At 34.9% G+C, this 12,963-nt stretch overlaps 1 protein-coding gene across 1 annotated transcript in view; it reads left to right on the top strand.

Moving 5' to 3' along the window:
- COL21A1 (collagen type XXI alpha 1 chain) overlaps positions 1-12,963 on the top strand; it is a 127,612-nt gene that overhangs the window by 97,096 nt on the left and 17,553 nt on the right. Inside the window, exons 17-18 of the mRNA XM_082664712.1 lie at positions 9,840-9,884; positions 12,016-12,069. Coding sequence (XP_082520838.1) covers positions 9,840-9,884; positions 12,016-12,069 — 99 coding nt within the window. The remainder of the gene's footprint in view (positions 1-9,839; positions 9,885-12,015; positions 12,070-12,963) is intronic.

The following is a 12,963-nucleotide window of genomic DNA, read 5'->3' as shown; positions in this document are numbered from 1 at the left end:
TACACAATGAAAAATACAGTGATTTAGATGTAACAGTATAGATAGACATAATATTTCAAAAATATGAGGTTATAGAAGTTAGCAAATTAGATACAATTTTCAAATAATTGGTTATTTACTTTTTACCATATAAAATAACTGAGGTTAAAAATTCATCTGTTTGTTTTCTTCATCAAACTAGCTTCACCTTTGATTTGGTGTTTTAAAATATTTTTGTTTGGTGACTTCTATCATATGTGAAATTGCAAAAAACTTAAAACAATTTGCAGATTTCTCTGAAAAATGGTGTACAACTTCTACTTAGTTACTGAGTCAGCTAGAAAGGTCTTTGAAACATCCATTTTCAGTTTTCTCCTTAAGGAGAAATTCACCATGATTTGTTTTGAGTTATACAGTAACATTCCATGGACCCAAAAGTATACTCTGCACTTTTCAGGTTTTCAGAGGGTCAAAGTTAACTTTAGAACAACTCTGGTATGATTTTGGAGTTTTTTTTCAAGTGGAATTGTTTTTCAGTTTTACATACATCTACATGCATATGTTCCTTTAACTCACTAAAGTACTTTACGTGCTTGATCTCAGTTGACCGATGTAAAGGGGTAAATTACTTTCCCAGATTTGGGGGTTCAGGGCAGTTATGTGACTTTCCCACTATATGGCAGTGCAGATTCTGTCCCTGGCACTCTCAGTCCTCTTCTCCGCATCCTCTGGGTTTTCAGGTATGTTATTTTAATTTGCTAAACATTTTTCTTTTTTTTCTTGTCTTGAAAAATGATATTTTTACAACAGCAAAATTGGTTAGAATATCTTCTTGGCTTTAATAAAAAATAGGAGATTGGGATTAACATATACACACTACTATATATAAAATAGATAACTAACAAGGACCTACTGTATAGCACAAGGAACTCTACTCAATATACTGTAATAACCTGTATGGGAAAAGAATCTGAAAAAGCATATATATATATATATATATATATATATATATATATATATACACACACACATATATACACACACACACATATATATATATATACACACACACACACACACGTGTATCTTCACTTTGCTGTACACCTGAAATTAACACAACATTGTAAATCAACTACATTCCAATAAAAATTTAAAAAGAAAAAAAAATGTAGAGATGACTTTAAGTGCAAAAGAGAAATGCAAGTAACATGAAGCAACTTTGCATGACTACCAGGTAGTCTTCCTTCCTATGATAGCCCTGGTCTCATTCTGTAACTTACTATGTCAAACTGGTGGTACTTCTGTTGTCTATAAACACAAGTAGATCAAAAATATTTACCAAGGCATTTTCTATTAAAGTTATTTATCTTTGGGTAATTTGGGCCCAGTCCCATCTGAGTCCTTGTCTGTAGGCTGGGGAGAATAAATTCACCCATTATTACTTAGGTTATTTTTTTCCCCTTAAAGATGAAAGGGAGTAGTAAAACTGTATTAAAGTATTAAAGGGATAGTAAACCTGGTAATTTCGTTATTAAGGATTTATTGCAAGTACTTGTATATTGGTTTCTTTTTGGTCTGGCAGCTATGATTTTGAATTACTTCTCTTTAGAGTTATCTTACCACAAAATAATCTTTTGTACATCATTCATGATGATCTGTCAGTTAGTGTGGAATTTTAAAAAATTGGAAAACATTGTGGACTTACATGTTTGAAGCTTTTAGCCATATTTCTTCCTGAAAAAATAGTAATGAAATATACTTATGATGTTTAAAAAGCAAAAGTTATTATAGTATTTTTTCCCTTTTAAAAAATGAAGTATAGTTGACATGGAATATTACATTAGTTTCAGGTGTACAATATCAATATACTATATTACTATTAGACATTTATGTACATTATGAGTTGATAACCACAATAAGTCTAATAACCATTCGTCACCATACCAAGTTATTACAACATTATTGACTACATTCCCTGTGCTGTACAATACATCCCCACATTCCTGTGGTTTATTTATTTTATAACTCAAAGTTTGGGACCCTTAATCCCCTTCACCTACTTTGCTCAGCACCCCACCTCTCCCCTCTGCTGACCACCACTTTGTTTTTTGTATCTATGAGAATTTTTATGTTTTGTTTAGTTTGTTCATTTGTTTTGTTTTAAGATTCCTTGTATAAGTGAAATCATATGATATTTGTCTTTCTCTGTCTGACTTATTTCACTTTAGCATAATACTCTCCAGGTCCATCCATGTTGTTGCAAATGGCAAGATTCCATTCTTTGCTTGTAGCTGAGTAATATTCCATTGTGTACACATACCACAACTTCTTTATCCATTCATCTGTTTATGGGCACTTAGGTTGCTTCCACATCTTGGCTGTTGTAAATAATGCTGCTGTGAACAAAGGGATGCATATATCTTTCCAAATTAGTGTTTTTGTTTTCTTTGGATAAATACCCAGAAATGGAAGTGCTGGATCATATGGTAATCTATTTTTAATTTTTTGAGGAACCTCCATACTCTTCTCCATGGTGAGTGCACCAATTTACGTTCCTACCAACAGTGCACAAGGGTTCCCTTTTCTCCACATCCTTACCAACAGTTATTTTTTGTCTTTTTTGTAATAGCCATTCTGACAGGTGTGAAGTGATATCTCATTATGATTTTGATTTGCATTTCCCTGATGTTTAGCGATGTTGAGCATCTTTTTATGTGTCTGTTGGTCTTTCTTGGAAAAATGTCTATTCAGGTCCTCTTCCGATTTTTTAAATGCATTATTTACTTCTTTTGGTGTTGAGTTGTATGAGTCCTTTGCATATTTTGGATATTAACCCCTTATCACATATATAATTTGCAAATATCTTCTCCCATTCAGTAGGTGACATTGTCAATTTGTTGATGGTTTCCTTCTGTGCAAAAGCTTTTTAGTTTGATATAGTCTCATTTGTTTATTTTTGCTTTTGTTGCCCTTACTTGAAGAGACAGGTCCAAACAAATATTGCCAGGACCAGTGTCAAAGAGCTTACTGCCTTTGTTTCCTTCTAGGAGTTTTATGGTTTCAGGTCTTACATTTAAGTCTTTAATCCATTTCCAATTCATGGTGTAAGAAAGTGGTCCACTTTGATTATTTTTCATGTAGCTGTACAGTTTTCCCAATATCAGTTATTGAAGAGGCTTTCTTTTCCCCACTATATTCTTGACTCCTTAGTTGTAAATTAATTGACCATGTAAGTGTGGGTTTCTTTCTGGGCTCTTTTGTGCCAGTACCACACTGTTATGATTACCATAGCTTTCCAGTACAGTTTGAAGTCAGGGAGCATGATACCTCCAGCTTTGTTCTTCTTTCTTAAGATTGCTTCAGCTATTCGGGGTCTTTTGTGGTTCCATGTAATTTTGTTTGTCATATATGGCCTTTCTTATGTTAAGATATGTTCCCTCTATAACCACTTTTTAGAGATAGGAACATTTGTTCATTTACATTTTTGTGTGTGTGTGTGGTACGCGGGCCTCTCACTGTTGTGGTCTCTCCGGTCGCGGAGCACAGGCTCTGGAGGTGCAGGCTCAGAGGCCATGGCTCACAGGCCCAGCTGCTCCATGGCATGTGGGATCTTCCTGGACCGGGGCACGAACCCATGTCCCCTGCATCAGCAGGCGGACTCTCAAACACTGCGCCACCAGGGAAGCCCCTTTGTTCATTTACATTTAAAGTAATTATTGATAGGTATACTTATTGCCATTTGGTTAATTGTTTTCTGGTTGTTTTTATAGTTCTTCTCTGTTTCTTCCTCTCTTGTCTCTTCCCTTTGGATTTGATGGCTTTCTTTAGTGTTATGTTTGCATTTCTTTTTATTTTCTGTGTATCTCTTACAGGTTTTTGGTTTGTATTTACCATGAAGTTCATATATAACAATGTATGTATAAAGCAGTCTATTTTAAGTTGATGGTTGCTCAAGTTGGAGCACATTCAAAAAGCACTACATTTTTACTCCCCCAACCATGTTTTATGTTTTTGATGTCATATTTTACATCTTTTTATTTTGTGTATCACTTAACTATTTTAGATATTATGATTTCACTGCTTTTGTCTTTAAAATTCATACTAGCTTTATAGTCAGTTGATCTACTACCTTTACTATGTTTGCCTTTAACAGTGAGATTGTTTTTCTTTCATAATTTTCCTGTTTCTAGTGATGACCTTTTTTTTTCTATTTAAAGAAGTCCCTTTAGCATTTCTTTTAAGGTTGATTTAGTGGTGATGAACTCTGTTAGCTTTCACTTATCTGGAAACTCTTTATCTCGCCTTCATTTCTGAATGATAACCTGGCAGGGTAGAGTATTCTTGGTAGTAAGATTTTTTCCTTTCAGTACTTTGAATATATTGTGCCAGTCCTTTCTGACCTGTAAAGTTTCTGTTGTAAAAACTGATAGTATTATGGAGATCCCCTTGTGTGTAACTATTTGCTTTTCTCTTGCTGCTTTTAAGATGCTCTGTTTAATTTTTGATATCTTAATTATAATGTGTCTTTGGATTCATCTTATTTGTGACTCTCTGTGCTTCCTGGACTTGGTGTCTTTCCTTTGACAGATTAGGGAAATTTTCAGCCATTATTTTTTTGAATATATTCTCTATCCATTTCTCTCTCTCTCTTCTCCTTCTGGAACCCCTATAATGCAAATGCTAGTATGCTTGATGTTGTCCCAGAGATGCCTTAAACTATCCTCATTTGTGTGTGTGTGTGTGTGTGTGTGTGTGTGTGTGTGTGTGTGTTTTGCTGTTCCTTTTGGGTGATTTCCACTGCCTAGTCTTCCAGATCACTGATTCTTCTGCATCCTCTAATCTGCTGTTGATTCCCTCTAGTATATTTTTCACTTCAGTTATTGTATTATTCTGTTCTGATTGGTTCTTTTTTATTTTTTCTGTCTCTTTATTGAAGGTGTCACTGAGTTCAACCATTCTTCTCCAGAGTTCAATGAGCAGCTTTAAGACTGTTACTTTGAACACTTTATCTGGTAAATTGCTTATCTCCATTTCATTTAGTTCTTTTTCTGAGGTTATGTCTTCTTCTTTCACATGGAAGGTATTCCTTCATCTCTTCATTTTGCCTAAATCTCGATGTCTGTTTCTATGTATTAGGTATAACAGCTACATCTCCTGGTCTTGAAAGAGTGGTCTTATGTACAAGATGTCCCATGGGACCCAGCAGTGCAGTCCCCTCTGTTCACCAGAGCCAGGTGCTCCTGGAGTATCCCCTGTGTGGGTCACATGTGCCCTCTTGTTGTGATTGGGCTGTGATTGCTGCAGGCACCCTGGTGTGCATGACTGGCCCCCTGGAGTAGGAGTTGCTTTGGAGGAGAGCTGGGGCAGTCTGCTGGGTATGATGGGGTGGGAGCTGCTTTAAAGGAGCTAGCCTGGGCAGGTCCTCTGGGGAATGCTGGGCTGGGACGCATGGTGTTAGCTAGGTTGATGGCGAATGACAGAAGTGGTGCCCACCCGCCCTCCCAGGCCAGCTAGGTAGAAGGAGAGTAAAAAAGAATGATGCTTGTCAGTGCTTCTGTCCCCAGAGGAAGTTCGACCAGATCCCTGTCCTTCCAGCACCTGCCATAAAATTAGTCAGTGAATCTCCTTCTCCTATGACCCAGATACTTTTTAAGCTGCTGTGTCTGTGCTGGGATTTGGAGTGAGTGTAACCCCACTGGTTTTCCAAGCCAGACATTATGGGGTTCATCTTCCCAGCGCAGGGCCTCAGGATGGGAAGCCTGACATGGGACTCACACCCCTCACTCGCCAGGGGCACCTCTCCAGCTGTGATACCCCTCCTGCTTGTGGGTCTTCACAATGCAGATGTGGGTTCTAACTAGACTGCTTTTCTGCCTCTCGATGTGTGGACTTTTCTTTTTGTTCTTAGTTGTAGAAGGTCTGTCCAGCTAGTCTTCAGGTTGTTCTCAGAGATGGTTGTTCCATATGTAGTTGTGGTTTTGTTGTGTCCATGAGAGGAGGTGAGCTCAGGATCTTTCTAATTTTGCATCTTGATCCTGGAACCCCACAGTAGTATTTTTCTATAATCAAAGTCAGCCAAACATGAAGAGGCAAGGATAATGAATGAGGGACAATGAAAACCTGTTGGTGCCTCCCAGTAGGAAGCCTTAGATTGCCAAAGTCATCTTGAATACAGTGTAAACTTTGGGGAATGAGGTAGACAAAGGCAAGGTGGAAAGACATGTTAAAAAAAAAAAAAAAGATATCCTCAAAATGGAGGAGGACAAATTTTGAGACATGGAAAAGAATTGACTTCATCTATTTTGTAACTTTCAAAGGTCAGGGAGGAGCTGTGAAAAGTCATGAAAATTTGTTCATTTTAGTCCCAGCACTGAGCTAAGTGCTTGTGAGAGCTAATTCATATAATGTAACAACCCTAGAGCTAAATTCTATTATTTTTTCCCCACCTATAAGATGGGGACACTGAGATTCCAATTTAAATACCTGGCCTGGAGTCAATCAGCACGAGATAATTGGCTAGCTGACTCCAGCATCTAAACTTTTAACTGCCTCTTCTATGCTCTTTATTAATAATGAGTGTAATCTTTGTAGCTAATAAGAATGATACTTTCAACATATGTGTTTTGTATTCATTGCATCTTTAATAATGAACAAATCACTTCTTGATATAATAGAAGAAAACATAATATGCTTCTAATATTTTGACAACTGTATGATATTAAATATCTCTACAAGTGTGTAGAAAGGTTGAAATTTTTGATTTAAAAATACCATTAGTTGATTAGATTTGTTTTAAGCACATTGAAATTATTGCATTACTTAACAGCAGATTTGATCCACGATGCTCTAATTTCAGGAGTAAAGTATTCCATTGCATGTGGAAAAGTATAGAGTGATATCCTGTCTTTTCTAAGTAATGCATCATAGACACATTTCCTTCATTATAAAGTGGTCTCTAGGAAATAGGGGCCAAACCCTTTATTCTAAATTATGCATTTCTGTTTTTAATGACTTTTTTGTTATACAACAATGATTTAATGGTTACAGAGAAGCTTCTAGAACATTTTTTCATGCCGCATTCTTTCACCACAACATTACACAGGATTTTCCATTTGACTTTCTGCTCTTCCTGAAATCCAAACTGAAATCACAGAAATGGAGGAAATATGCCCCTTTATTCTCACCAGATGAAATTATTGCTTCTGTCTTTACTTACACATGTTCACAGTTGCCTGAACTCAAAACCACACAGGCCGAAAATGAAATATAAAATAGTTTGCTTGGAAAAACATTTACCCTATGAAGTAACTGTTGCTAAATACTTTTGGATCAACAAACTGGTAACTTTCAAATGGTTTTGAATAATATTTCTACTAATGTAAAATTGGCAAAGTTTAGTCAATTTCAATGAATGTATTGGGAACCCAGGAAAATATTTTCTAGGAGAATTTTATTAACTAATATAGCTCTGAGTGATTTCAGTTCTTCTGGTGAACCTCTCTCTCAACAGTTTTTTATTCCATGCATGCTCATGGCATTATATTAGTTTTGCCAAGAATTGCTTTTATAAATCAGTTTTACATTTTGTTTTTTAATATTATATAGTTTTATATATTTTTTGCTTGGTATTTATAAAATATTTAGTAGTTCTTGGTATGGTTGGACTTAGAAGACATTATGACTTTTTTTCATATCTATGACATCTATTCATGTTTTATTAACTTATGAACACAGGCAGTAGGAAAAGGAATCTATTTTTCTCCTAATCTGAGATCCCCCCAAATACTCTCAATATCGGATATGTTGAAATAATGTAAGATTTGTGGCTATGTCCTAATGAAGACCATACTCAGAATTAGAATTATTCAGATAAAAGGTGTTAAATTCAGGAAGTGACCTGGGTGGGGGGGGTGCTCTCAAGATCTGGGAAGTGAGGCCAGGACACTGCTTGGGCATAATTTTATTTTTCCCCAGAGTGAGAATATAGCCTTGCTGACAGTGGGATTGGCTGCAAAAACGGGAGTAACTAATTCCTACTAATATAGATCATGTAAGAGCATAGAAACTTGAATAGGGTTGAAACCTTAAGTAACAAAGAGTTCTGTGCAGCATGAAATTCAGCTTCTCAGGTCTGAGAAGTATCGGGGCAATTGCAGGATCACTTTAGAGATTCTTGGAGCCAAGCAACACGGCATTGACACAGCTGCAGAACCATGTATGGCCACCTTGTGTCTGATAAGATTCTACAGACAGATTTTATTTGAATTTTATTTAAATTCAGAACTTAATCATTATGGTGAGTTGGTATGAGTGTGTATTTGAATGGGAGCTGGTTCTGGGTGGTTTCATGCCAAATCATGGTCTATTGAAATGGAATCCTTTATTTTGAACAATATTGACTTTGATTGTGTTGACGGTGTGCATTTTTTGCCTTAGAAAGGATACAATTCGTTTCACTCTGTTCTCTTTATACTCGTAACTCAATTATTTACTCTCGCTTTATGTTTAGAGTGATGATAGGGTATTCTGTGCTCATGTTTTATAATGTAACTTTAAATTTTTATATCGTTTTATGTTATTCTCTAGTTAGTATGTTTATAAAGCAACCAGAATGCTAGTCCCTTGTTGATGGGCTTTGCTCTCATACAACTTTTCTCTGCAAAGGAGGCAGTGCCATGGAGAACTAATTGAGCCAAATAGGATCAAACTGAATTCCAATTTATCATTTAAGTTTGGATCTTAAAACTAGAACTGTGTGCCACATCTTGCACCATAATTGTGGCTACCACATGGACCAGTATTGTATTAATAGTCAAGATTTGAAAATCAAAACAATGGCAGACTTTCCCTGTTGTTGAAGATACTTGATGTAGTTGCCCTGATTTACTGAGTACCACTGCTGTTCTTTGAAAGCCCTGAAGATGCAGAGAGCTTTCAAAGAAATACTGATGGTGCCCAATTTCCCTGTCATTTGAATTTCCTTTTCTGCCAAAGTCAATACATATATATATACATAAACAAATGTTATTCATTATTTCAATTGAAGTATCATCAAGAAAGGAGATAAGAAAAATGAATACGAAATAAAAATTAATTAGTACCATCTCTGTTTGGGGTGATAAATGATCATTTTGGAAAATGCAGTGAATGACAATAGAACTGCTTTCCCATTATTAAATGTGCTCATGTTATTCTCAAATTCAGACAATTAGCATTAATTTTCTCTGAATCTTGCTAGAGAACTCATACATTTGGGCTCAGCCATGTGAAAGAGTTCTCTATTTCTTTCTTTCTGTCTCTCTACAAACTGGTCTGCATATGCTCCACAATTTTATCAGCAAGGGAATCATTAGGAGAAAGATTGCCATATCTTATACAAGGAGTTAGGTTCCTGGGTGTTTCAAGGCTCAATTTGGAGGAAATTATTTAGTTTCATTAGTTTTCAGTTATGGTGGTGAGACTATGAGGGCCTTTGGAACTGTTGTACTGAATCTGAACTCCTATGATTTGACAGTCTTTTTGCATTAATCATTATAAGTAACATAAGAAAGTGTTCAAATGAAATATCCTTCTTATTTTATCACTTATGTTGGTCTGAAAGAAGAGCCAAGATTAATATCTTCATAGCTTCTTTTTTTTTAAGCCAGTATTTAAAACTTTAAATATCAGATGTATAATAATAAATCTCATAAATTTTTCTTTTCCAAAATTTGATTAATATAAGTAGTGGTTTCATGTAGTCAAGAGATATGTTTGATGATTTGCATTATTTACAAGTTAAAACTCCAATTATGGCCTATTCTTCATTAATGATACAGTCTAAATTTTTTAAATTAAAAATCTACTTTATTTCTTTTTAGGGAATCCCAGGATTTCCTGGAAACCAAGGATTAATGGGACAAAAAGTAAGTGCTAATGAAAGTTGAACTATTTGGGCCTGGAATCTGATTATGAAAAGGGCAAAGTGGTGATGTCTCTTCACATAGAATACATTTTTTACCACATTCATGGCAACAGTTAATGGTTCAAACATGATATAATTTCAGAAGCTATTATTTTGACCTTACAATTAGTTTTTGTTGTTGTTTTATACAGATATGAATTTGGATTTACATACATGCTTTCTATTTTACTTAGTACTTTCTATCTTGTGCTCTTAGACCATACTTTTGGGAAAATTGTACTACTTACTAAACTGTATTTTTAGAAATTCTTTTAGTACAAATACTTTGGTTATAAACTTTCAGTGTTTATTCAATTACCAGTATGTTTTTGAGAGAGGATTTTGTAGAGTATACAATTCAAGATTGATGATTATTTCCTCTTAATACACTGAAATTTTTCTACTGTCATCTCCTGGCTTCCATGGTTCACTATGAAAAATCTGCTCTTGTTCTAATCATCATTCTTTTGTAAGTGACCTATCCCTTCTTTGGGGATTCTTTTAAGATATTTTATTTGTTTTTAGTGTTCTTAAAACTCACTGTGATGTATCTAGATATGGAATTCTCTTTATTCATCCGGGTGGGAATTTAGTTTGCTTCTTGGCTCTGTAGAATTATTTCCATTATCTCTGGAAGACATGAGCGGTTAATCTCCATGCTAATTCTCTTCATCTTCTGCTCTTCCCTCTTTCTGGAATTCTAGTTAGACATATTTTATTCCTTTTAATTTTGTCCTCTACATCTCTAAATTGCTTACTTCCATATCCTAGATTCTTAAATTCTGGTTAAATTTTTTGGATATATTTTCCAGTCTATTTATTCTCCCTTTACTGTGTCTAATCTGCTGTTTAAGCCATCAATTGATTTTTTTAAAAATCTAAACAATCATATTTTTCATTTCTAGAATTTCAAATTTTAATAACATCTTTTTATTCTTTTTTTTATGGAAGTATAGTTGATTTACACCATTGTGTTAGTTTCAAGGGACAGCAAAATGATTCATTTATATATATATATACATATATTATATATATATATACACACATCCCTGTGCTATAACATCTTTTTATTCTTGATAGTCTAGTCTCTTGTTCTATCTTCAGTCCTAGTAGTTTTTCATGATTCCATTCTTTCATTTGTAAAGATTTCACATGTAGTTCTAAATTCTCTTTCTAGTCATTCTGACAGCTGCAGTTCATTGTTATTCCTCTTGATTCTCAGTCTTGTGGTTTTCTGCCTCTCCTGTCTTAATTGTTGATGCTGAGCTCATTGCTTCATCCTAGTTAGTGGGCGTCCTGTCAGCCTAACTGGGTCATGGAGAGCCTCCTGCTGGTAACCGCGGGTACCATTTCAGTGCCCTTTGAGGGTCCTGAGCCATTGTAGGTACTAAAGGTTCCTGCCCTCTCCCCATAGCTGGCCCAGTGTTTAGTTTCTTAAAAGCTGAGCATGTCCCCTCAGACACCTTCAGCCCTCTTGTTTCCTGCTGCTCAACTTCTAGTGAGGTTTCTGCACACTTCCAAATCCTCATAATCACAATCATAACCGAGAGTATATTTTATTAAAGTGAGGGATCTTTGAAGACTTCTCCTGCTTCTCAAAGAGGATATTCTTTCCAGGGTTGTTGTTCTGGAATCAGAAAATCCCTTGGAGCATCAGGTCAGTCACAATCCCAAAATCTGAAGTCTAAATGCTATTAAAAACTGTGTCCTAATTTTTCTTAATCTTACTATCATAGCTCTTAAATTATGGTAAATAAGGAATTTTTTCACTTGATTTTTTTTTCCCTCTGTTGTCTCACCTCACCAACAGTGTGTGAACTGCTAGGTCTTCCTTTGAAAGAATAAGAGTGCCGCTCCTGATTTCCTAATGAAATATTTTCCTTAATAATTCCACAGACCCTAGGCCTACGTCTTTAAGATGTTAGATTCCTGATTTTTTACCTTGCATTGCTTCGTCTTACAATATAGGAAGGAAAGGCAGACACATTGGGCTGATTGATATTGAGTTTTCATTTCATAATGCTTTCGTAGGAAATTTCTAAAGATGAATTGATACTCTACAATTTTAAACTTGATCTGTATTTGATTTTTAGGGAGAAATTGGGCCTCCAGGACCACTAGGAAAAAAAGGAGCTCCGGGGATACCTGTATGTTAATGTCATTATTATTACTGGGGTGTTTGAAATATTGTCATTAGGTACCAGAGGTTCTTATTCTGAAATTCACAAAACTGGTGGGAGGATTCAGCAATGAGAATTTTGGGATCCACAAATTCCATGCATTTGTATGAAAAAGATTATGTTCATTTTTCTAGAGGAGTCTAGATTTCTTCAGATTCTCAGAAAGTTGGCTACCCAAGTAAGGATTAAGAACGCTTACTGTAGATAAACCAGAAAACAAATATTCTAGCTAAAAAAAATACTGAGTACCATGAGAAGATCTAAAACTCAATAAATATTCTTTGTTACTTTTTAGAAAATTTACAAATTTATTACAGTAATGAGGGAGAATATATTCAGAACAGGTAGTATAGGAAGATCCTAAATTAGTGAACAAGTAATTTTGGAAGTTTGGGGAGTAAAGGGACATATGAGTATGATATTAGAAATTATGATAATCCTATGGTGTATAGGACTCCATAAAAAATTTCTAAAAGTAAATTGTTAGAAGCAATGTGTATTTTAATCTATGAATCAAATTGCCTGTAATAGCTTTTTTTTAAGTAAAAAAAATGGACAGTTTATGATCTTTCATTTAATTATGTAAGTTAAAAAAGCAGATATTTTAGCCAGTGAAAAGATTTGATAAGATCTTGGTGAAAGATTTGAATGGAATATTCTTCCTCTACCTCCATCATCAAGACCAAATTATTTTTTCATTGAAATATTAAATGAAACTTGATTATTTACCAGTATTTAAGTTAGCCTCCAGAAAGTGAAGACATTAACTAGAACTTCATTGAACTTCAAGAATATCTATATTTAATATTTCTAATATTTCAAACACTATGTTATGACGAGTATATTTTACATTTTATAGTT

This window comes from Grampus griseus (assembly GCF_964374135.1).
Source record: "Grampus griseus genome assembly, chromosome: 10".
Classification (NCBI taxonomy): domain Eukaryota; kingdom Metazoa; phylum Chordata; class Mammalia; order Artiodactyla; family Delphinidae; genus Grampus; species Grampus griseus.
The sequence above is the reverse complement of the archived record's forward strand: the minus strand, read 5'-3'. Positions and strand labels throughout refer to the sequence as shown.